Here is a 25818-nt window from a genome sequence, read left to right as displayed (position 1 = left end):
GACTCGATAAACTCACGTTCTTTCAATTCTTCGTCTTTCAACGAAGCTTTAAAGACACTTTTATACTTACAGTTTCAATTAACCTGAATTCGTGTTGACAAATGCAATTGTATTTCAAATCTTTCGCGAGCTGTGAGATTTTTCTCTACTTGCAATTCTTATCTTATTTTTAAGTCTTTAAATTATTCTGTTTTAATCCCTCGTTTCACAAAGAATATTTTCACACATGTTTGTACTTATATTCATATCTATACGTTGTTAGTTTACATCTAAATCGTTGCCACTAAAATTTGGTAAAGAATAATTCGTTTTCTTCTTTTTATTATCACAATGTAATTATAACAGTCTCTCTGTGAAATCTATCGGCAGTTCGGATGTGTACAGTATCTACATGTGCAAGGAAGAACCTCAATGAGGTGAATGTCTCTTTTTCCTATTGCTGTAGTCTAATATAATTATTTATAGACGTTTGATAATTGACATTTGCATCTGCGCTGTCAAGGTCCAATTCGATTTATAATTTACATCTACAGATACAGTTAGCTCTGCGCTCATAAAAATACAAATGCACTTGAATCATGCAGTTACAGTTATAACTTGTACTCGAGCATATAATTATCTCCTAATGTGTATTGCTGATGTATTATTACTGATATACTGCTGAATTATTTTTTAATTGCTATACCATTACTAATGTACTACTAAGTTTTGACGATAGTTACAAGCACACTCTGATTATTGTTCAATAATATCGAAGAAGAAATGCTTTCCCCGTAACAATACCATGTTCTGCGTGTTATTTGCTGCTGCGTAAAAATGCAATTTCCTTTTGGAAAGCATATAATAACAGCGTAACGATGAAAGCGAACACGATAGTTCAAGAAAAAAAAAATGGACTTTCTCTACTTTACGATCGCGCTCTTAGGAATGTGCGTACGAGCATATCGATGATTATTGCTCGCCCCAAGGTGCTGAAATTACCAGCAACGCCGTTTTATTAGCGGCCATGAAGATCCATTAAAAAGTCGATGAGTAACCTGATGAGTAACTGATTTTCAACATGGGTCGGTCGTAAACACGATATGGCATTGGTAAAAAACATAAGTTGTTTCTATCGACGTAAATTCTCTCTGAGAAGTTGAAATCTCTGATCTTACAATTAAAGTCTCCTCTCGGAAGATGTCTAGAAGTATAGAAATTCGTGAAGATCTTCCAAAAGTGCATCAACCGCAACAAATTGTCCCACGTCGATAAATTATATCATTTAGAAAAGTCCATCAGGGAGAGAGTTCACGAACTACAAGAAAATTTCTCGAGTGTCAATCCCTGACTCTTGTCGATTCTTACAATGAACTTTTCATTTCGGAAGATGTCTAAAAAAATATAGAATATAAGCACGTCAAGAAAGATTATTCGAGATCAGAAACATTGCTATGTTAAAAATATACCAACTTAAGGAAATTCTTTGATATTTAAACAATGTTATATTCAAACAACCATTAGCTCGCGATTTTCAAGAATCTTCCTCGAATTTATTTCTCTACTGCGATTGATTCGCAGAATTAAACCTTCCTTTTAGAAACTATCTGAAAAAGTTGCAAATTGTTAACGAAATATTGCTTCAGGTTGTGATATTCGCATTGAGGCATTAAAATATCCGATGTATTTTGAAAAACTCCATTACCACACGCGATTACTAAGAAATTTTCTCAGGCATTTTTGCCCATACGCCGAACAACTCTGCTCGCAGTTGGAATGGCAAGAAAATTACAAAATCCAATTCCGAAGCGAACATCGTAACAGATGCACGAACAATAATCAGCGCTGTCCTCGCGTCTGCGGTTTCGGCGAGATCGGGCAAGGAGAAAATGACGCGAGCAATTTTCGTCGGCCGCGAAGACTGTTCATTACAGCTGACGCGAGTCTCCATCGCGAAAATTCGGCGCGTTAAAATATTCTCAAGGCGAGCGATCTCTCGCAACGACCTGGCAATTACACTTGCACAACAATTAGGGGGGCCTCGCGTAATTTCGCAACGATCTTTTTCTTTCCTTTTTCTTTCTTCTCGCGCCCATTCCCTCTCTCTGTTCCTTGTAAAACGTGCCCGCAACGAAATAACACGCCGCCTAAATCTACGTAGAACGACGCCCATTAAGATTGAACGCGTCGATAAGAAGAACACCTTTGTTTTCCAGGCGATAAAGCTTCGAGAAGCTTGCCGGTACCTAAACGCGCAATAAATCACCCAACGATAAGCTTCTCGGACGCCAGATACACTTTTTTATGACGACACCTGTTAAATTCTATGATTCAGATCTTTATAAAGACTTTTTGTCGGTTTATGAGGTCCACCATGATTATAGGATTTTTTTTTTCTTGTTGGGCAGAGGACGATGATAATAATCTGTTTTTACATTTCTCCAAGTTCCTAGAAGAAATTACTAATATCCTTTGTGAATAAGAAATATGAATCATAAAGGTTTCTTTCAGATTCTCGAATCGTAGTTAATTGGATGTTTTAGTAAATAAAAAAATAACGTCGATTTTGGGAAGTCTACCATGGTTATATTTTATGCTGTTCAAAGAGGAGTAATAACAGTGACTTTTCTCTAAATTCCTCTTTTATGCAAAAAATTGTTAATACTCTTTGCGAACAAGAAATACGGATCATAAGTGTTTTTCAGACTTTTAGATTGCAGTTAGCTGTATATTTTAGTAGATGAAAAAACAACTTCTTCGGTTTTGAGAAGTCTACTATGATAATTATATATTTTTGTTTGTCCAGAAGGAAGAAATAATAATTTCTTCCACAGGTTCCCTAAATTTTTGCAAAAGATTCTTAATACTCTTTGCGAACAAGAAATACGAATCATAAAGGTTTTTTAGATTCTTCAATTGTAGCTAACTGCATCTTCCGATAAATGAAGAAATAAAAGACGACTCAAAGACGATCATTCATCGTGGACTTCGTACGGACGAGGAAGAGAAGACCAATTTGGTAAGGAACGAAGAATAACGAGGTGATTTTAAAATCGACATGCAACCCCTTTCAGTAAATTTCGATTGACATGCAACGGGAATGTCGAGCAACATGCCAGCTTAACGGTCACGGGACAATTTCGGTGTCATCCATTTATTTTCTCTTTCCCATATTGAACGCACCGGATGTATTAGCGGCGTGCTCGTTTTTGCTAACATTCGGGTCAACGAATCATTTATTGCGCTTATCTAATTAATCTGGTTCAATGAAACCACTTATTAATGTCTTTATATATAACTGGATCTTTGAGCCTGAAAAATGTTTTGAGAAGTCTAACTTCTAATGTATTTATTTACATCCGTGTATAGATGCTACTAATACGCTCACAGCAGTGGTTCAGCATTAAACGTAGAAATTTTCAATGAATATATTGTGTGTATTATGGAAAACTTTCTGAAATTCTATTAGCACTGTAATTACATCTGACTATTACGATTAGAACAGGAAACTTGAAACCAATCTGAAAATGAATATAGCAGTTACGAAATTTTTAATACAAATGTGAACATTATATATGTAGTAAAAAATTAGTATACGATATCCTATTATTATTGCCAATTTAAATGTTTTTGGGATCCTTGAATAATGTACACTTGCGCCAAATATCTTGTAGCTTCCGCGTAAATTTTCAGATTTGTTTCAAACTCTATTAGTATAATTATAATAATCGGGTCCCATAAGAGCATTAATGAAATCGTAGTACATTCAGAAAACGAATCTGTAAGTGTTCAAATAATTTCATAAGCCAGTCAGTGTATTTAATTCTGGCTAAACGAGATAAAAAGAAACACCTGAAGGAACTATCGATTCTATTGAAAGTTCAACGAAAGTTCACACGAATGATTTATAGCGGGGGCGAAGAAGAATTGCTTGACATCGTTCCAGGAACTTTTCTAACTTTCTGATGCAACAATTGCTCGTGGAACGTTTTCGTAACAACAAAATCTAGGTTTCGAGGGAATCAAGGAACGAAACTTTCCTAGAAACAACACGAAACGAATTTTAAGAGACCGCATTAAATTCTATATACGCTATCTCTCATAAATATCCGGATACTTTCATCAATTTCTAGTGATAGTATGTAAATTTCATCAAAGTATACGAATTAATGATGAATCATTAATTAGGAGCAGCATATACTCTGACTCAATTTCTAGTGATAGTATGTGAATTTCACCAAAGTATGCAAATTAGTGATGAATTACTAATTATGGACAACGCTTACTACCTTTTTACGCAACCATTAGGATACAAATCTAAATTATCTATTAAGAGATATAACAATAATATATTTTAATATTTTAGTACTATGTTTTCCAACTACATTTGTTAGTTAACATAAAAAATGTTCTATTAGTTTAGAAGACCTTTCTCAATCTATCTCATAATTCAAAAATGAAAAAAATCGATAAATAAATGTTTTGTCCAGAAGAATTTCTAAGAGAATAGTTCCACAAGATTTAACAATCTACAAACACCAGTTTTATTTTTGCATATTGAGTTCCAAAGTCCAATTTAATCAGATTACCATCCATCCGATTTTGTCCAATCGTCAATTACCAACCACAGTAAAGAAGAAGAAATTTGTTACAAATGACAATATGCTTAATAATATGAAGAAGATCTATAATGAAAATACAAAAAGTTTATTATTGATTGTCATGAATAATACAAAACATTTAATTCATCGTATTGTACGTAGTTTCATACAGTTTATCGAAAACAAGCGAGCGTCCGGATATTTTTGAGACTGTAAACCAAACAATTCAACAAAAATCCGAAGAAATCTAAAAATAATCCTGCTCTAACTGACTTTTTCCACCTTCTCGTTCCAACATCATCCAAGTTGTTTTCCAAACAAAGAACCGCTCCCAAAATGGTATTTCTACGACGAAGGAATTTAAAAAAGCTGGCTTACGACCGCTGTTAAACCACGAATCCAACTCCACCCCCGAAAACTCGTGGCTATCAATTTCCAAAACAAGATCCTTCGTAAAATTTAGCCGTCACCTTGACCATTTTATACTACTCATTTGCATATCTCGATTTTACAACTGTTGCTTTTATCTGTGTAACCTCGAAAAGATCAAAACAGAGTCATTAATTCAAGGTACAACCCCGTTCCTAAATTTTTTTATTTATTTCGAGGTGAATTTGGTGGAAAAATATGAACGTTCTCCGGGAAATTGATAATCGCCTCGAATAGGTCGAGGACTGGCGATCTCAAGTATGTAGGCTGAGGTCATAAATTGGTGATTTTTATTCGACCTGCAGACTGCTTTCACTGGCAACCGATCGACGCGTACAAGTAATAACCCTTTGCAGTCGAATGTCGTTACGGTGGAAGCATTTAAAACTTGTCTTCATAGTCGGATAGCATCGCTATGACAGCGGTATACGTTGTATTATTCGCGTATCTAGTATTATATCAATTGACTCAAAACTTGAAGCATATCAAACGCGAACTTGCAAAGTTTTAACATTTTTGTTTCTCTCGATTTTCCAAACTTGTCGGAACTTTTAATTCTTGACTTTCCAAGCATCTTAGAATTTTAATTCTCCACTCTCCAAATTTCCAAGATTTCAAACTTCTATACCACCACAGATTTTCCAACTTTCATTGCAGTCAAATCAAATCAGTCTCGAGTTTTATGATTTTACCTGTATTTCGATACCTTTATCAAGAAAAGAATACAATAATGTTCCTATATACTACGCATTGTATTATATTGTACGAATTGTATGTTATTATAATACGAAACGTGGTGTTGAGTTACATCCGCTATAGGACCGCTACAGGACCGCAAAGGGTTAAACTTAATGAAGAAACGTGGTCTCCCTTTTCTGATCCGGACAATTAATGCTCTTTCGCGCGATATTTTCGGCCACGAAACCGGATCTCCGAAATGGTACCGCTCACCTGCAGCGTGACCTTGAAAGGCTCCTGAAGCCGTTCTCGCTCGAGCAGGTAAGCTATGGCACCAGGCATCGCATCCACCCCCTTGGCCTCTCGAGCGCCCAGGTACCAAACATAGTACGAGCTCTTCTTGACATCCTTGCTGCTCCTCAGACGCAGGGCCATCACTCACTGTTCGACTAAAGAAAAGATGCATCGCTCGTTAGCTTGGAAGCTTTTAGTTTATTCAGAGGTGGGATGATTATGCACTCTTTGAGAAATGAACGCTTGGAAGTTGAGGAAGGAAACGGTGATAGGTTGAGAATTTGGTTGAAAATTTGATTGAAAGTTTGGTTGAAAATCTGGTTAAAAGTTTGGTTGAAAATGTGGCAATTCTTGAGAATTAAACGACTGTGAAATTGAGAAATCTACGATTTAATTATTTGAGAAACCATAGCACGATAAATATTGAAATTCCTATTAAAGTTTCAAAGATGCGCATTTTCCAAAATGTCCAGATATTCAAATTTATTAGTTGAACATTTATAATTTTAAAAATATATTTCTTGAAGAAAAAACTGTCAATAGTTTATAAAAATTCTCATAAGTTCGATGAAGATTTTTCGATAGTTAATCGAACACATTGCTCAAGCCAAGTGTGAGAATCGGGACACCAGATGATACTTCAGCATAGCGCGATAATTATTGAAATTCTTACTATAAAAGATTCTTTTTATCGGACATGGCGTGTTCATAACGTTTCCCTGGCGCAAAAACGGCGATTTTCCACGAGGCAAGCTTACACAGCCGTAGCTGACTGGCGAAGAACACGAACGGCTTGTCTGTTCATCCGCTTCCTCAATTACTTTCACGCTTAAACCCGTTTTCTACGTTAACCGTCTCGCGAAGAATCGGTTCCCACCGATCTGCATCGCGTCCATGCCGATCTAAAGCGAAAATATCCCAGGAACCGGAACAAAAACACGTTCAGGATCAATGTCGACCTCGGACGATCGATTATCCACCGATTTTTCATGCATAACCTGTTCGTTTCGATAGCTTCCATACAATTATCTTGGACTGTCCAAGATACTGTCCTGAGATACGAGATTGAAATTTTCAAGTACTTTTCCAAGAAATTAATATTCAACTGGTTTTAGTACGTATTTAACGCTAATTGTTGTCTAACTTTCTTAATAAATTTTGCTTGATTACAGTCAATTAACTGATTAAGCCCGAATTAAATATGCGAATAAAGTAACTGCCTATTAAACTTAAACGAAGTAAATGAAACGAAATGTACACTTAAATGAACGAAGTACTTATAAATGAGCATAGTAAAATACAGAGAATAATACAATATCCAAGATATTCGAAATAGGATACAAAAGAACATTTAAGATAAATAGAATTGTATTCTAGGACAAATCACGATCATTTCTCGTTCCAAATTTTCTAACCCTGTTAAATCTTTTGGATTATTTTCCAATCATATTCTTATGTCGTCAGAAAATTTTTCAAATTTAAGAAAAATACGAAGGAATCCTTATCACAACATGATACGACTTCTCAGTTTTAATCACGTGCTAGTGATTTTCTTGAGGCATTGAAAACCCGTTTCTCGGTTGAAACTCAAACAAGATTCAGATTTAAATAATTCCAGGATTACATCCGACTTAAAAACGTAAGGGAAACTTAAACGAGTCGTTATTAATACATATAATTCAATGGCGTGCTAATCTCTCTAGAAGATCGAGTCTTTTTCTAGACAGAAAACAAAACACGATTAAAGCAAATTCAAAGAATCGTAGCACAATCAATAGGATAGCTCGAATAGGAATAAAATGTGTTTGTTAGGAAGAAATAAGACGTGTACATTTTTATAACTGTAAAAACCAGCTAACTTTCAAAGAAACGTTGAAAAAGTGTGAACTCTCGCTTTTGGAAATGCTCGAACTTGATCCGCTCGATATACATGCGACTAAAGCACGCGAAACTGTACACGATACTGTCCGCTCTTACGGTTGTTCTCTTTATTTATGCATTACACGCGTTTCGAAATCTTATACGCTCGCGTGTAGCCGTAAATATGTAATAGGCTCGCTTTACCTACGGACACAGAACCGTTTACAAAAAGAGTTATGTTTCTTTTAACGATAAATCGCATTCGTTTATCCGGCTACATATACACCATCCAACGTACAAACCCTGATTAACAGTCTTTCAACATCTATATTAACCCTGCTACGTTCTTTCGCCCATTTTCGATCCAATTATAACCTTCTAACGCGAAGAAATATCTCAAGTTTCAACGAAATATAAATCGACTCAATTTTACGTTAACACGTTGACCAGCTACGGTGTTCGTCGATGGTTCAGGTTATCAAATTTCATAGAATGATTAAAATGAAATGAAATTTATGGACTAGAAAATGTTCGACGATATGGATAATTTATTATTATTATTTGTAATATTTTGCAAAAATTCAGTATTATCGTGCAGTAGTATATTTGCCAGGACAAAGCATAAAATTCACGTGGCACGTTCAACCTGTTGAATACGAATCTTTTACGTTGTTAAAGTGAGAGCAAGATTGAAATGTAAGAAAAATTGACGATTACAAGTTTCAGCTACATTATGATTACTATTTTCTAGTAGTTATTATAATTAAAAAATCAATGTTATCGTATCGAAATTCCTCTTTTTACGGGTCACGTGCGAACGATATCTAAATATCATCGACTTTCGATCTGCGTTCTACATACAACAAGGAAGTATTTTTTATTAAAAGAAACTTCGTTAGAAGAAACGTGGAGATCACAAGCGTGGAAGAAGGAAAAAGAAATGATCTATGAACTTTCAAGTCGTTTATTACTTGTTATCAGATGCCGGGAACATTCCGATGAATGGAAATTACGATCGTTTAAACGTTACAAAACCACGGTTACTCGAACAGTTGGGATTAATGCGAGAATCGCGATGTAAGAATTGCAACTTTCGAATCTGTAGCTTTCATCACCACGCCGGAAATGATTAGATTCGAATTTCTTCGACTTGATGTTGTAAACGATTATTCCATGTTCGGCGGCGAGTATTCAAATTCAAATAGTATTTATAGCGTTTAGCTTGATCGTCTCATCCTTAGCGCCGCGCATTCAAATTTAAATCGTATTTACTACGAGCATGAATAGCTATAAACAGCCTTGACTTGGCGATTTTAAAGAGTTCTGTCAATTAACATCTCCTTGAGTAATGTGTCGAATCAACAGAAAATTAAAATAGAGTTGTTGTAATTGCATTGAGACTGTTTCTAAAATTTTGCTGATCAGAAATAATTGATATTAATAAATTCAAATATGACTCATAAAATACGGATACTTTGGTTAATCTATTTTTAACTTGTATTTTTTTATACTTATAATTTGTAATACTATATGCGATAGTATATATTAGAACCACTTAGAAGCCAAACTGATCAACCTTTTATTAATTTCTTAATTTCATTATTTTATAGCTATACTTATATATTTAATCCTCAAGAAACAAATGATTTATTCATAAATTCACTGATTGCAAGAAGATATCTTAAATAATGGTAAATTTGAAAAACAGTGTTTGTAAAACATCATCGCCTTTTTATTTCTTCGAGCTTATGAAATTTCGATTCGGTTTAATTTTTAAACAACTAAAAAAAGAAAAATCATATTAATTTTCTATGAAGTACAAATTATTATTGTGCCATACTTTCCAGTCAAAATCACGCAAAAGTAACGAAAATTAATCTCCATTACGTTACTAGCTTCTCGAAAAAAAAGAAAAAGAAAAAAGATCGTGTTAATATTGTACAAGGTAAAAATGCCAGGAGGGAAGAGAAAAGAAATGGTAAAACAAACTGACCGGCAGCGGAACGGGTCCGGGATGCTGAGAGCTTGCGGCGATTTTCGCAGAAATTAAGCAACGCAGCCGCGGCCAAGAATCAACGGGTCTTCGGTAAGCAGACAGCAGCGGCGGCGGCGGTGGCGGCGGCTGGTTTCGGTGAGCAGAGGAACAAGTTGTACGGTACGTACGGCCCACGTAGTGCATACAGCATGCACAACCGTATCTCTGTAGCGCTTCTATAGGTGTACACAAATCCTGTGGCAGACACACACCAGCTCGTCGAAGCGAAGGAAGCAGAAGAAGAAGACTAAGAAGAACAAGAAGAGTAGAAGCTCGCCTCGGTCGATCTGACAGCTGCGCGACTCCAGTCCAAAGCACTTTTCCACGCTCGCCAGGCGTTTCTTTATATGCACACGGTTGCGTTTCTCTGTTTACTGTTGTGTACGTTCCTCGTTGGCCAAAGAAACTCGGTTGGAACGGAAGGCAGAAGCAAACGAAACGGAACGGAAACGTAATCCGAAGCACGAAGTTTAGAAAATGAAAACACAGATTTGTAATGCTACAAAAATATATAGAAAAATTCCAATGATTCTGTATATCGTATATGTACGAAGGCGTCGCTTGTTGTTCGCAGAGTTCACTTGTCAACGACGCGGCGCGAGTGGATTCGCGCGTACCTAACCATCACGGGATACTGACTCCACGGCGGAGATCCTCCGCGAAGAGCTCGAGTGAAACGCGGACGAAGGGAGAGTGAGTGAGCGAGCGAGAAAGGCCGAGCTACGTTTCAAAGTTAGTTAAAAAGAGGCAAACTAACCGACTCGAGTCGAGGTTATGTCTGTCCTTTAGCGGGGAGGGGAGGAATCTCTCGCTCGTTTCGAATGCCCGTTTCGACGGGTCTTGATCTTCTCTGCGCTCTCCTCTCCTGTCTTTCTCCTCTCTCTTTCGGACGAACCGCCACACCTTGCCGAGATCGACTCGCGATCGCCGGTAACGCGTTCTCTGCCAGCAGCCTCGAACTAACCGGACGGTTTTCTGTCCTGAATTTTAGTCCCGGGGCCCGTCGAGGAAAGAGGAGAGACACTGGAAAGGGAAAGAGATGGCATTAACGGTGGTGGAGGTGGTGGAAGAACCGGGCCCCTTCCCCTTTCTCTCTCGCTCCTTCCTTCTTACTCTTTCTTCGTCTTTCCTCGTCTGTCTTCGTCCACGACTCCCTACCTGACCGTTTCAGCCTCCTCGGTAAGCGTTGCCCCTGCACCGAGGATGGCAGGTTAAGAGGCAGGCAGGTAGAGAGAGGCCCCCATTGATTAGCGATGGAAACAACATGCGGCTGGTGTCGATTGCTTGTCAACTTTTTCAACTGCCCTCTCTCTTCAAATGTTAGCGTGTCAGGTTCAAGCGTTGCTCGTTGGACAGTCTGGTTATATACCCGTGAAATCGAGCTACACTGGTTTCATGGACGTGATCGTGTTCGCACATGTTGCGAAATTGATGGCAGATATTAGTCATTGAACTTAAAACCTGAGATTTTCTTGCAGGATAACATCAGAGATGCAGCTTGTGCAGATGAAAACTATTATTACGTAGAGTATAAGACTATGTTTCTGGCATGGTGAGTGCTCCTTTTTCCCTTCCATCTCGCTTTGCCACGTGCACGTGGAGAATCGTAATATTCAAATTAACGTGTAGGGTTTCGAAACCAGGTAGATAAGTATCAAGTCGGTCCCATCACTACCGCTAATGCAAGCAACAGATCCATGGCGGGCGATTCCTCTTCTGGCCACAACTAGCGCCATCTCCGTCCCATTACTATCTTTCTTCTCCTTTCTATTCGCTCTGCGTATCGGTTTTTCCTTCTTCAGCTCGATACAGTCCCCCAATACGATTTTCTGCCGTCGAGGCCTCCAACGGGGACCGTGCCCCCTCCACCTACGCGTTTATATAGATACTCTTCGACTCGCTTAACCCGATGCCAGGTGCCTCTATAGGGTGTACCGATTAACGAGCGACCGACGAGATCGGAAGGTGCAACCGATCGTGCTTCCAGGGTTATCTTATCTCTCTGTCGATGCTAAAGAATTCTTCCAATAAACTTCCTGCGTAAGGTTCACAGATTGACGTTTACAGATGTCGATTCCATTATTGCACATTAACCACTAGGAATAAATGTTAACGTACCACGTAATATTTTACGAGATACGATTGGAATAAATTATTACTGACAATAATAAAAGATAAAATCCTCCTTGCATGTAACGAGAAAGAACATTAAATTGATAGTGAAATTATTCAATTGCGAAATTATTCCAACATTTGTTACAGGAATTCTTTACGGCTGTATTACGTGTGCTATATCCAAGCTTTTGAAACTTCATTACTACTATATTCAGACAGATTATTGCGAGATTACGTTGTCAGAATTTGAGACAAATCCGAAAATTTTTATAGAAATGTGTGATTCTTGCAAAAACAAATTCTATCTTTTCTCGACTAGATAATCGCGATTTTGGAGAATTCCATGACTGACGAGGTTTCGTGCCTGTCGAGGGCAAATAAGAATGCGTGAACGAAGGCGTATCGGTCGTGCATGTTCAATGCAATTAACCATCGCAGAGAGACGCCGACCTGTGTGGTCTTATTAACCGTGACACGAAGAAGATTCTGCAAAAGTGGGTGCGTGAGCCTACGGAATCGCGAGTGCGCAATTCTTCGAATAATAATGTTATCCAACTCTCGTAATCCGATTATCCGCTCAAATCCGCTTATTCATCTACGATAATTATACTACCAGTTATAAATGTGCGTGCACTTTCGTCGATGTGTGGTAGTAATACGTACAAACCAATAATAAGCTAATAGTAAAAAATAATAAAAATTCAAAATTTTAATTAATTCCGAATTTATCAATGGCATATTAAAATTGAATATAGTCGTTTATTAAATGCATAATAGGCGAGATAAATCTCCATTTAAAATCCATTCTTCTATTTACGTTCACAAAAATATGAATTTGCATAAAACTCCAGTAATCCTTTCGATGTAAACAAATTAATTAAATAAGAAAAATAATTTAATAAATGAAAAATAAATTAATTTAGTAAACTAACAGTAATCCTTTTTCTTTCCTAAAAAATGTTACCATGGTGCAAAAAAAAAATTCGAACGTTAAAAGATTGCTAAGAATGTTAATAAACAAGTGTTCGGATATGATACTCATAAGCATCGATATAAGTATCCAATATTTAACAACAAATATTTGAAGTAACCCCGATCGACGCAAAGCAATCCATACGTTTCTATTTTCCGTCCCATTTATCGAACACGAGCGTAAATTAATGGAAAATATTTAATAAAAGGTGGCAATTTAATGGCTGTCCGTGAGGTTTGTCTAACGCAAAGCAATTTCACCGTGCTGTCATACGGCATAACGTCATTCATAATTCACGGATGCCATAAACATTACGCGAGCATCGTAAAAATACGCATTTATAGAAAGCTCCCTCGGAGGCTTTTACAATTTCTTGCTTGGCGAAGGACGAATTCATATTCATCCGCGTCACACGATCGTTTCGTTCGGGGCCGTTCGAATTTCATCGGTACAAATGACTTCATTTCATCGTCGACGTATGTATCTGTTTAATGACTCTTTACCTGTATACACGTGCCACGTTGATAGGTGCTTTTCCGCTTTTCCTATCGTAACGGTCTAAACAACGACTCATAAAGTCCTGTTACATGAGAAATCATTGAATGAAAATTTCTTTCGACTACTCCTACTCGTTAAAATAGCCAACAATGGTCCAAAAGACATTTACCTTTTTTTTTACAACCTGGTTTCATTTATGAGACAAAAGGGACGAATATTTATCGAGTATTAGATTGTCCGAAAAGTTTCTTTCGTTTCATAAGGTGATAATAGATGAACAACAACTTTGTTTTATATCATTTTATTAAATTAGGTATGATCCATTTCGATCTATTTCTATTATTATATTCGTGCATAATTCGATAAACTAATATAAAATAAAAAAATATTGTACGTCTATTATTTCCTTATAAAACGAAAGAAACTTTTCGGACGACCTAATAGTATGAAAACGTATATGAAGAAAGGCAAACGTTACGGTACTTAAAACTAAAATACAACATTAACAAGCAAAAGAAAATCGATTCATGATCATACCATACGTGTAGTATCTTATACATAATAGTTTATCGTTTCTCGGAAAATTCCAGAATCGACCGAAGCGTAGTAACGACAGATCGTACGAGTCGATCATCGAAATACTCAGCTTTACTGTTTCAAATTATAGGCCGTCAGTTCTCTGATAGCAAACCGCAGTATAGTTTCGTATGCGCACCGTACAAAACGAAATGTATCACATATCAGCAATGATACAGTCCGTATCGCACGAGTGAAAATAAAATAATATATTTACTCCAAGCCTTGATCTATACTCAAATGTTCCAGTGCAAATTCCAATCGTAACCATATATCACACCGAAATTCCAAATTTTACAAATCTAGCCATTCAGAAGTTAAAATGAGTAATTCCGCACTTTGTAAAATTTCCACTTTCATTATCCAGGTATACGATGAATTTTCATTTCGTTAAAAGTAAATCATTTACTTGTATCAGTTCGTTCGTCTACCATTAAATTCTGCAAAATTAATGAAAATGTAATAAACAGACTGCAGACGATTATGCAAATACAATAGATATTCTTATGAACGATTTAAAAACTGAAATCTAAATAGAGATTTCTTTCGCTTATTGATAGATGTTTCTGTGGCAGCACTCGACAACGGAACTTTCTGGTGGCTTTGCGACACAAAGCGCTATACCATCAAAACGTAAGGCAGACATGCCCAATGTACCATCGATATCCCTACGGTCCTTTCGCCGAATATTCGGAAGAAAGCTTACGCGGCAATGGTCGTGGACGTCTAACGAACGCGAGAGTAGTGGGGATATCGAGAGGCAACAAAGAAAAGAATCCGTTTGGTTTCGAACAAAAGATTCATTCCGTTTCGAGCAGCGAAGTGCGAAGGGTATAGCGTACGAGTGTAATTGTTAATCATTGATTGTTGATTGTTGACTGTTAATTGTTAAATAAACTTTATTGTTGAACATCGAGAGTATTACTCGGTCACTTACATCTAACAACACCTCATTTCTTTATAATATTGCGTTGTAATTGTTTCTTTGGAGTTTATTAATCGATGGATATATTTATTCAGTTCATGAAGTGGACGAGGTTAGGATTAGCAATGGCGGATTACATTAACCCGGCACGCGCGGATTAGAACCAATCGGCGAATATAAATGAAAGGCGAGGCTAAAACTAAACCTGGCTATTTATCTTTATTATTTATTCAGGTCAGTTAATATGTGAGACGATTCGCAAGGACGGACTGCATGTAGAGCATCGGTCGGTCGACTAAATACGAAAAGGACCATCCTCAAATTGTAACATCGATTCGTAATTTTTCGATGATTAAACAAAGATTCATATTCGACTATATTATATAATATAACATAATAATAATAAGACATTGAACAAGTTTTAAAGGAAACTTTAGCTTAATCAGAATACTTTTTACAAATTAGCCCTCCATATGTATCTAACTAGATCACTGACTCGTTCGTTGATCAAAAAAGAATAAAATATCTTGCTTGTACTATACTTCCTTGCGTATATGAATCAGTACAAAGTTCCTCTGTCCATTTTCTATAATTTTGAAGAAGTCATACGAGTTATTTTCGTTTATTGATAACGAAAAAGAAATGTCCGTTGCAATTAATTAACACGCGTCGTCACGCCTCCTCTTCGAAGTTACAACCGTCTAACCACGCGAACAGAGATGCAAATTAATTAAAATGAAAATCTATCGTGTTTATTGATCGTGTTTGGTTGCTCAATCCACGAGTATCGATTTGCACAGGTGATCGAGCGTATCCGACCGCGCGATGACGAAAACGGTGGAGAAAAGAAATTAGAGCTAGATCATCATCCAGTCGTATTATTTATTCGGGTCACCCGATATAGGAGACCATCGACAAAAGCGAGTCGCGGCGAACGTGTACACCTCCGCTGCCACGAATGCTAACCAGATGCGCTAAGTATCGTTGGCGAACTCGCGGACGACTCGAGCACTCAACCATTCGCAAGTAAGGTCGCTTCAAGGTGCGTCTAGACTATGGAAAAAAGCGTATTCTCTTTGTTCGTGCAGTTTGAAAGTAATTAGTCGCGCTATTCGTGCAAATTTATATTTTACTGTGTTTTATTATTTATTTACGGCTGGCCAATTTCCGTCTCGTTCAATCTGTATCTATTTATTTAAATGTCTATTTCGTTCAATTTATATTTATTTAAATTCATGTTTTTATACTTCAGTCGGTTTACATTTATTCAAATTTATATTTTGTTCAATTTATATTCCATACGTTCGCTTATTTATCCGCAGATGGCAAATTTGTATCTACATATTGAAAATTACAATTTCTATGAGATTAAGAATTAACCGGGGATAGCATTTTAATCTGAACGCTCTGTAGCACAATTGTCGAATAACAGTTCGCCTATAACGAACCATAAACAAACATATAATCGTAAAATATTTGAAATACACGCCTCGCAATCGCTGTAATATGTAAATTACAATCTGTACTATGGATTAACTAAAGGCAGTACATATGTAACAAGAAATGCTTAATCGTTGGTAAGAATCAATGTAATTGAAGCTTTGTAATCTAAACGCTGTGCATGTGAACGACAGTTCGCACCTTTGTGAACGATTAGGTGAAACAAGATCCTAACGAATGGTATGCGCGTTCTCTCCGGGCTCGATGGAATGCGAAACACGTTTTCCAAGCCAAATCCAACGGGACTGACATCTATAACAGAGTAAAGGAACGGAAAACGAAAAGGAGGAAGGTTCACTGAAAAACTGATTTCAAGTTTTGCTCGCTGACGCGGAAACTACCAGACAATTCACTTAAACCGTATAAAAATGGGGCCTCTACCTTCTACGGTTATCTGTTTCAACACTAACCAGAGGAATTTTTCTTCGTCACTTCCTATCCTGTTCCTTTTTATTTCATCAATTTCAGTACTTCAATGGCTAAGTTTATTTTCCCCCTTACATCTCGATTATTTAAGTATTTTGAAATTTCTAATATTTCAGCACGATCTTCACTTTGGTATTGCGGTACTTGTAAACTCGTCCACAAGATCTTACGTGAATAACTTGATTATCGGAATACCTGTACGTTTAAATGATACTGATATATCAAATGTTTTTATACATTACTGTGTTATCAGTAACATCTAACGCATATGATATTTTCAGATTAATACGGCAATTTCTGATCGTCGCCATTATTTTCGTACCGTTACATTATGCGGCCTATTTGCTGTACTAATAAAACCATAAGAAAATCATGACTTTGATATCAACGTTTCCTCCGACCAGGCACAGGTGAATCGACTATAGTATAATATAGCTATTTCTCTATGAGCTATACTCTGTTAACCAGCAATTCGACTATACCAATAAGCAACATGTTTTTAAATAAAATACACGGCTTGCTTGGTATTACGTTTAATCGTCGGAGGAAGTTCAATCTCATCAAAATAACGGCTTACGTCGATTACGCCGATAATACGGTCTGAAACTCGTGGAAACAAGTTTACGTAATTTCACGTAACGAGCCCTGTCGCCTAATCGCGGGATAACGTTCAGGGAAAAAGATAGGGAAAACAGGAAAAGGACTCGTGTGCCCAACGAGTCACGGTAGAACGCCGCTGAGAAAGTAAACGGTTCCGGTACAACGTAAAATCAACCGTGAAAACATGAAACACGCATCCTTTCGCCGAAGATCCGCCATCGATCGATATATTATCCCTATAATCGATATTCTAGAAAAATAGATTTATAAAAGATATTTCGAGGTCGGAAAAATTAAAAGCCTCGAGAATCTTTATCAGAAGTTTATGAATAATTAGTGAGGATAATTGATAATGTAAAAGTCGGAAGATCCAAGCAATTAGTTTGTAAGTTAGAAGTCTTAATATTTGAAGACCGTGAAATTACGAAGAGTGGTGATAAGGAGGATAAGAACTGGAAATTCAAGCAACTAAAATGCAGGTTTTGAATTTCAATATTTAGAAACCAGTTAATTTGCAAGTTTCAAGTTCTAATATTTGAAGAATAATATTTGCGGATGCATGAAGGAGTAGAAATTCTAAGGAATTTCTGGCTTTCCAGTCTTAATATTTAAATATATAGTAATAAAAATAAACGACTAAACTCCGGATCCAAGTGAAAGTTGAAGGTCGAACATGGAAAGGTTGACAGTTCAAATAATTAATCCCCAAATATCTGAATTCTAATCTATGTGAATCGTAAATATACAAAAATGTTGATAACGACGGTGGAAAGTGAAAATTAAAGGTATCAATTTACAAGTTTCAAGTTCTAATATTTCGAAACCAAGACCATTTGCCAGGAAAATAAATTTGATTCTTAAGAACATTACAGTAAACATCTATGGACCACCGAGACGTGGTAATATTTTATAGGGACTCATACGAGAATTAGAATCCTACTTTTACCTCTTTCTTCTGTATCGGTTCTGAAAGAGCGTAATCTATGTCGATACAAGCATTAACTCGGGGTCCGAGAGTTGTAGGATTCCTTTCACGTGATTAAATGTCGAGGGAATTTTTATAACAGTATCGCGAAGAGGATGTAGAAAGTCGCGATGTGATGTAACGTTAAAACGTACACCATTAACGCCTCACGAGACTCCTATTGGTTTGAGGAAGTGAGTAAGAAAGATGAGGATATTGTGTATATCAATATTCTGGTACTTATAGTATTTCCTACGATTTCTAAAATTCTTTCTAAAATGTCCGGTAATTATTTAAAACTTCTTCTTACGTATGGTTATAAAATCAAACAAGATTAAAATAACTCGTTACTTTATTCATAATTAATTTAATCGAAATATGCAACTGATTCCATTTCGACATCATACAGAGTTCATGAAAGATTTGAACTTTCTTAACATGAACGCTATAAGTGGTGACTAATGGTGGCGGAAGACCATCAATCGGTAACTATATTTATTGATGAAACAAATACCTATATATATACACTGACGATGTGCGTATGTATGTATGTGTGTATATAATTGGATTAGAATTTTACAAAGTTTCGTATAAGATTATACGAAATAATTGCAGATGTGAAAAAAGTACCAAATGTTTACTTTTGAGCGAGTTTAAAACAATTATTTCTAAACAATTTTTTACTTATCTCCATTTGTAGTTACAATTTGCTCTTTGACATCAGAGACAACTTGTATTCAGTTCTAGTAAATCATTGGTAAAATCACAGACCAGATTCTATAGCACCGATGGTCAATACTTATGTCTCACTGTATCACGTTCTGAAATACCGACTTTGAAAAGTCGGAGTGTTTCTTACGCCCTCTGTGATTTACTACGGCGAGTATTAACAAACAAATATACTTTAGCAATGCATACTTTAAATAATAATAGTCCTTATAATTTACGGGCTGCTGAAAAAGAGAACAAATCTCTAGCCAGAAGGGCCAACAAAATCATAACAAAAAATAACTTACAAAGGAAAAATAGATGCGAAAACATTGTTATCGATGGTGCAGTAGCTTACAGGAAGGCATCACTAGAGCAATTATCAAACAGAAACCACAGAACTCTATAGAGGAATTGAAAGCTGAGAAAAGTCTGTAACAAAGCATGGGATATTATAATTTACTTTTAAAGACGTCAATTTTTTCATCTTTCTTAAAATAAATTAAACGTTATCAGTGATCTACACAAAACATAACTAAAGATTTAGAATTAATGTAAAAAATTCAAGTAGTTGTGTTAAAATAAAGAAATAATCCAATTCAAATCTTATCTCAAAAATAGTTTATAATATGAGCTATTGGTAACGCTAACGCTTAAATAAGCAATCGATGATAAACGAACAGAAAAAGTTCGGAAAGCTATAGAATTTCGTCATAACAACACATAATAAACTAAATAAGATATGTATTAATTAAACGTACCTGATAATAGTCGGTAGAAAACAATAGAATAGTAACAAAAATACTACATAGTTGAAATTACACGTTTCAAACGACAATATCTCTTGATACGATGCCTTTCAACAGTACAATGACGAACCGCGCCAAAACTTCATCTAGCTGACTCCTGATTGGCTGATGTGGAACGGCTTCTTATTCGTGTAAAGTCGCGCGCAAAATTGAAATGTTGTATGATTGGTGATTCAGTTCATGAACTACAGCAGCTTCAGAGCAGATAATTAAAAAGAGTTTTTAATGTTTGCTATTTTCATCATTCTTATGCCGAAAATATTAATTTAAAAATTAATTATATTAATCCAAAATTTAATTTTAATTCAAATCACTACTATACTTAATCGATAATGTCGCATGAGAAATATAACTATCGGTAACATGAAACCAAATACCGATCAATGGTATTACATGTATTAATAATTATCGATATATGCTATAACCTATTTCTAGTATCTAACTGCTAGTACATAATCTATACTAATGGTGGTTTCTTGTAACAAGAGTATAACCTATCAATTATATATTTTTTGTTTATAGTAAGTTAAACATAAATTTATATAATGGCTGATATAGAAATATTTAATAGCATTTTAAATACGATCAATAATAATACTAAGAAGCCGGAGCAATTTTTAAGGTAAGTATGCTTCGATATTCTCTTTTCCTAACCTACATCATTGTATAATAACAATCATTTGTTTATAGTATACAACACGATATTGCTATAGATTTTAAAAATTCCATAAAGCGTTTATATGATTTTACAAAACAGCAGTCACAAACAAATACGAATGCCTTGCCAGAGCTTGTTACAGAAGGCTTTGATGAAGAACAGATCTGGCAGCAGCTTGAATTGCAAAATGAGAGTGAACTTGATCACCTGATTGGTGATGTTTCTAAACTTTTAGCCAAAACTAAAGTATTCAAAATACCAATCAGTACAACTAATCCTATATCGGAACCTGAACAAGATAATGAAGAAGATTTATCAGATAATGAAGAAGATTTATCAGATAATGAAGAAAAGATGATAGAGGATGAAACCTCAGAGGATGAGGAGAAGCTACAAAGTATTTTAAAACAGCAAACGAATGTAAAGAAAAGAAAGAAGAAATCATCAATAGTAGATGACAAATTTTTTAAATTAGAAGAGCTGGATGAGTACTTAATGAAAGAAGAAAAAAAAGAGAAAGAGGATGAAAAGAATGAAGAAGAATCTAGTGATGAATCTGTAGATTTATTCAATTATTTTTCCGATGATGACAACCAAACTGAAAAAGCAGAACTATTAAAGTATGCAGACTTTTTTGATAGTCCAGAAAGTGAAGATGAAAATCTTCATTATTCCAAACGACGCAAAAGTATAAATGACAAAGAGTCTGATGATAATAAATCGCTAAATGATGGTAGTGATTCAGATAATGAAATGGATATAAATAGTGAAATGGAAGATCCAAAGTCTTCCAAGAAGAAGGTCACATTTAATCTCACAAATGATTCTGATGAAACAGATAGTATAGAAAATAAAAATATCGATCCGAAAGAAGATGTAGAAATTAAGTCTTCTCTGGAAACGCGACAAGAGAGATTAAAAAAGAGGATTGAAAAGCTAGAAGAGGAAGCTATAGGAGACAAACCTTGGCAATTAAAGGGCGAGGTCACTGCATCAAATAGGCCACAGAATTCATTGTTAGAGGAATTTGTTGAATTTGACATTACAACTCGACCCGCACCTGTAATTACTGAACAAACAACATTAAAACTAGAAGATATAATTAAGCAAAGGATAAAAGACAAAGCTTGGGATGATGTTGAGAAGAAATTTAAACCAGTTGAGACACCATTAGAGTACAAAAAGAAGTTGATCTTGAATCAGGAAAAAAGTAAAGAAAGTTTATCTCAAATTTACGAAAATGAGTACATTAGACAAAGGGAAGCATTAAATCCAAATAACAATGAGAAAGAAGAAGAGGAACCAACATTGCATACGGAAATTCGTGAAAGGATGGATTCTGTGTTCTCCAAGTTAAATGCTTTGTCTAACTTCCATTACACACCATCACGGGTAAGAAGATTATTAAAAAAAACTTGTTTCTTTATGTTGTAATTCTCTACAGCTTATCAATAATTGTACATTTTTTTTAGGCTAAACCTGAAATAAGGATCATTAATAACATGCCTGCAATCAATATGGAGGAAGTGGCACCAGTTGGAATGAGTGATGCCGCTTTATTAGCTCCAGAGGAAATTAAAGGTATATTGAGTAGAAGAAATTTTGTACACTGTTTAAATTTTTCATATTTATCATATTCAATTATGCTTTTCATTTCCTTTTCTTTAAGCCAAACCACGAGGTGATGTGCTTGGTAAATCGGAAAGAACCAAAACGGATATGAAACGAGATCGAAGACGCAAGAAGATGAGACAACGTGCACGACAACAGGCCATGGAGCAAAAAGAAAAATTAAATGCACTCAAACCAGGCATTGCTAAGAAATACAAGCAAGAAAAGGCAACAGAGTTGGTAAAGAAATTGAGCAAGGATCGGAATATTATAAAAATGGACGAGTCCAGTTTTAGAGCTCCTAAGTCCTCTACAGCTTTCTTTAATCAACTGCAAGACGAAGTAAAGAGCCATATTAAAGCGAAGACTGACACAGATAATAAGAAGAAGCAAAACAATGTTCTATCTGCGATGAAATTAAAGTTATAATTTTTGCATAAAGTTATATAAATATAAATTGAAAATGTTATATAATTAGCATTTGATTTCTAATCTGTCCTCAAGTCGATCCTAAGTTAAAGTTAATAAATTAAATTAATTTTTATATGCAATATCGGTTTCTCTACCCCTTATGTTGTCCGTAAGTTTAATTTTATTATTTTTTTTTAATAATATAAAAAGAAGGAAAGATAATTTCAAATAATAGAGGAGAAAGGATCATAGAATGCTTCAGAAATATGTTTCGGAGTTTAATCAATTATTTGCGTTATACATATTGATGCCTTCGTCGACTTCAATATGTTAATTATTGTCAGTAATCGTAGCTACTTTCGACAAAGGATGATTAAAAAGAATTATACGTGTAATGTAAATTTTTATATATATTAGTGACAAATGTTCCCAATTCATCATGATATGCTGCAACTGTTCCTTCGATCTACTTAAGAATTTGCTAGACATGTACATCTACAATGCACTAAATCACACATGGTTACTTATAAATGCAATTATGTTTTCGTATGCGTAACATTATCTATATTTTTCTTTAGAAATATCTAAAAATGGTGTTTTTGCTTTTTTCTTGTTTTGCACAGAGAAGCAAAGTGGATTACATATAATTTTTTTTTTGTACATCATTGTTGTTGTCCAGTTCAAACGATGCCTTCCGTTTCATTCCGCGTCGATTTTGACGATTGCACTATTTATAATTACAAAGGTCTAAATTAAAATAATTAAGCTAATCTTAGAAATCTAATGATAAGCTGGTATTAAAATTACCATGATTTGTAAGTTTGATTGAGAAGTTTTTAAAAAATACTTTGTTTTATTTTTTGTTTTTTCTCTTATCGTTTAGAATGCACCCCTTTGAACGTTTATTGAAGTGCGCCAGCTTCTTATTCGAAATAAAATCACTACCACATAAAAAAGGAGAGAGATTACTTTCTTCTACTTATTAATAAGCACAGATGAGGCGTTAAAATTCTATAAAAATGTAAAGTGATAATAATCGTACAAAATACATGCAGTCCAATACACAACAAACGTGTTCGTTTGGAATCTTAATGAAACATTACTTTTTCTCGAACAATTACAAATCTTGCACGCATTTTTGTTTTCTTGTAATCCAAAATTTTATACAGATACTCACATCCATTTAATAATAGCTCGATGATACTCCAGGCCACCCCTATTACTTTATCGTTCTTGAAATTTCATGTACAATTTAAATATAGTTTACCTTACTATAATTGTTTTTTTTTTTAACAAGAAGGAAAGTCAGTAATTCTGTCTTTAATTTACGCTACTTTCGTTAAACTTACTTCCCCTATTATCGCAAAATCAGATTTATGTAAAGAAATAGCAAGAAAATTATCTTACGATAATTCATTAAATATAGCCTAACCTACATTTTAGTTGTAAAAAGTGAATGAAAAAAGAAGATTTAAAAATATAAATTATAATTTCCTTTCAGAAAATCCCTCTGTGTTACTTGTGATATCAAACGCTAAAACCTGTATCTCATCAACTGATCCATCTGTGCATATTATAAGTCCCCACTTTCTATATTATATTTTCCCAATATGACATTTCATGGCACTTTGGAAAACGATATTCGCGAATTTCGAATAATTTATTGTGCTGTCGTACGATCGTTAAAATTGTACTGTTAATCAATAAAATAAAAACTTCTCGCAAAACGGATGCGTTAACAAATCAATTTATAAAATTCAGATAAACTTGAATAAGATAAATTGTGAAGTTAGTTAATTCGTTTGAAGTTTTGCGCGTGAGGTGCTGACTGGCGATTTCTCATATCCTAATTAATTGCTCGAGTAAAAGTGTGATTTACGATACTTCGAGCGATCCCGGGACTCTACCAATGAAATTCGAACCTTAAAGCTTCCTTAAGGTAGATGTTTATCGGTCATATTGTTTTCTTGTCGCTACTCGAAATTAGTATTGAACATATTTAACTCCTCGAAACCGGACGCCCCACCCTGGTCTTGTAGCATTTGTAACATGTCTGACAGTTCCTGCGGTTGTGTGCCAGGTCCACCTTGAGAAGGATGAGGCTGTTGTGCTTGTCCGGCCACCTGAGGATTTGATTGTCCGCCATCTTGTTGAGGTGCTTGATGTTGCTGGCTCTGCCATCCCCACATACCTACAAACATTAAATTATTTATCCTTTTAATCCATTTTAGCGTTGTTTTATCTACGATTAAATAAAATTATCATCATAACATTCATCTACATCATAATGATCATTTATATTTTTATGAATAGAATCTAATAGGGATTTGTTCGATTTAGGGATTTGCATATTATATTCATCCTGTGTACTTTTTAAAATTTCCATAAATGCACGAACATCTGCAGACTACTTATATTAAATTAAAGGTTAGGCTTACCGGGGTTGTTAGGTACAGTTGTGACTGCATGATATTGTGTAGCTGGTGTCCTAGCACCGCTACTTAACTGAGTATATGTTGGTCCATTTGGTGACCTTGAAGGGCTTAACTGATTGTATTGGTATCCTTCTGTTACAGGTTGCTAAAACAATGAGTAGTATTATAATCTAACTTTTGTAAAATATTCTTTAGATTAAAGTTAAGTACAGATTCATTGTTATATATTTACCTGTCTTCCAATAGCCCAGGCTTGTTGCACAGGAGTTGGTGATGTGTTAGCTGGTTTCTGAATTCTACTTAAAACAGAAGAAGATGCGCTTTGTTGACCAGGTGAACCATAAGCTATGGGCGACTGTGTCGTTTCATATCCCTGATAAACATTTTGTGTACTGGACGGCCTAGGTTGTTGAGGACCTGATGAATTTATGATTATATTGATACAATATACTTTACAACTTTAAATATAAAGAATCTAGTAAAAAATCTAATCCAAACTAGAACTTAGTATACTGAATATATTAATATCATGATCTTTTTTATCATGATTTAAGAGAGCTAAACTAATTTACCAGCTGTGGCAACAGCTGCTGGATGCTGCATCATATGATGCCCAGAATAGAGAGGATCCCTTGTAGGGTGTCTCTGCAGGGAATAATCTAGGCCAGGTTGTCCATAAGCAGGTACAGCTTCATTTTCTGTCTGACCATCACTACCAGGATGGAACGACCTT

The 25818-nt window shown here is 35.4% G+C and overlaps 3 protein-coding genes across 13 annotated transcripts in view; 1 reads left to right on the top strand and 2 right to left on the bottom strand.

Moving 5' to 3' along the window:
- Window positions 1–20065, bottom strand: part of LOC126924844 (uncharacterized) — a 37650-nt gene extending 17585 nt beyond the window's left edge. The window contains exons 1-3 of one of the 4 annotated variants that reach the window (XM_050739772.1): window positions 19923–20065; window positions 19470–19593; window positions 5961–6136 (exon numbers count right to left, since the gene is read on the bottom strand). In XM_050739772.1, the coding sequence (XP_050595729.1) occupies window positions 5961–6122 (162 nt within the window). In that variant the 5' untranslated portion in view covers window positions 6123–6136; window positions 19470–19593; window positions 19923–20065. Of the gene's footprint in view, window positions 1–5960; window positions 6137–7840; window positions 8443–9834; window positions 12897–19469; window positions 19594–19922 lie in introns of those variants that run through there. The other 3 variants (XM_050739773.1, XM_050739771.1, XM_050739775.1) reach the window with 3 other exon arrangements.
- A 343-nt stretch (window positions 20066–20408) lies between these two features.
- On the top strand, window positions 20409–22783 carry LOC126924843 (U3 small nucleolar ribonucleoprotein protein MPP10). Its single transcript, XM_050739770.1, has 4 exons — window positions 20409–20592; window positions 20661–22020; window positions 22101–22209; window positions 22298–22783. The coding sequence occupies exons 1-4, from the start codon at window positions 20516–20518 to the stop codon at window positions 22666–22668; spliced, it is 1917 nt and encodes a 638-aa protein (XP_050595727.1). The 5' UTR covers window positions 20409–20515; the 3' UTR covers window positions 22669–22783.
- A 132-nt stretch (window positions 22784–22915) lies between these two features.
- Window positions 22916–25818, bottom strand: part of LOC126924841 (aryl hydrocarbon receptor nuclear translocator homolog) — a 46875-nt gene continuing 43972 nt past the window's right edge. For all 8 annotated transcript variants that reach the window (XM_050739762.1, XM_050739761.1, XM_050739763.1 and 5 more), the window contains 4 exons: window positions 25658–25815; window positions 25318–25502; window positions 25089–25230; window positions 22916–24841 (listed from right to left, as the gene is read on the bottom strand). In XM_050739762.1, coding sequence (XP_050595719.1) covers window positions 24624–24841; window positions 25089–25230; window positions 25318–25502; window positions 25658–25815 — 703 coding nt within the window. In that variant the 3' untranslated portion in view covers window positions 22916–24623. The remainder of the gene's footprint in view (window positions 24842–25088; window positions 25231–25317; window positions 25503–25657; window positions 25816–25818) is intronic.

Source organism: Bombus affinis, chromosome 15, assembly GCF_024516045.1.
Source record: "Bombus affinis isolate iyBomAffi1 chromosome 15, iyBomAffi1.2, whole genome shotgun sequence".
Taxonomy (NCBI): Eukaryota; Metazoa; Arthropoda; class Insecta; order Hymenoptera; family Apidae; genus Bombus; species Bombus affinis.
The sequence above is the reverse complement of the archived record's forward strand: the minus strand, read 5'-3'. Positions and strand labels throughout refer to the sequence as shown.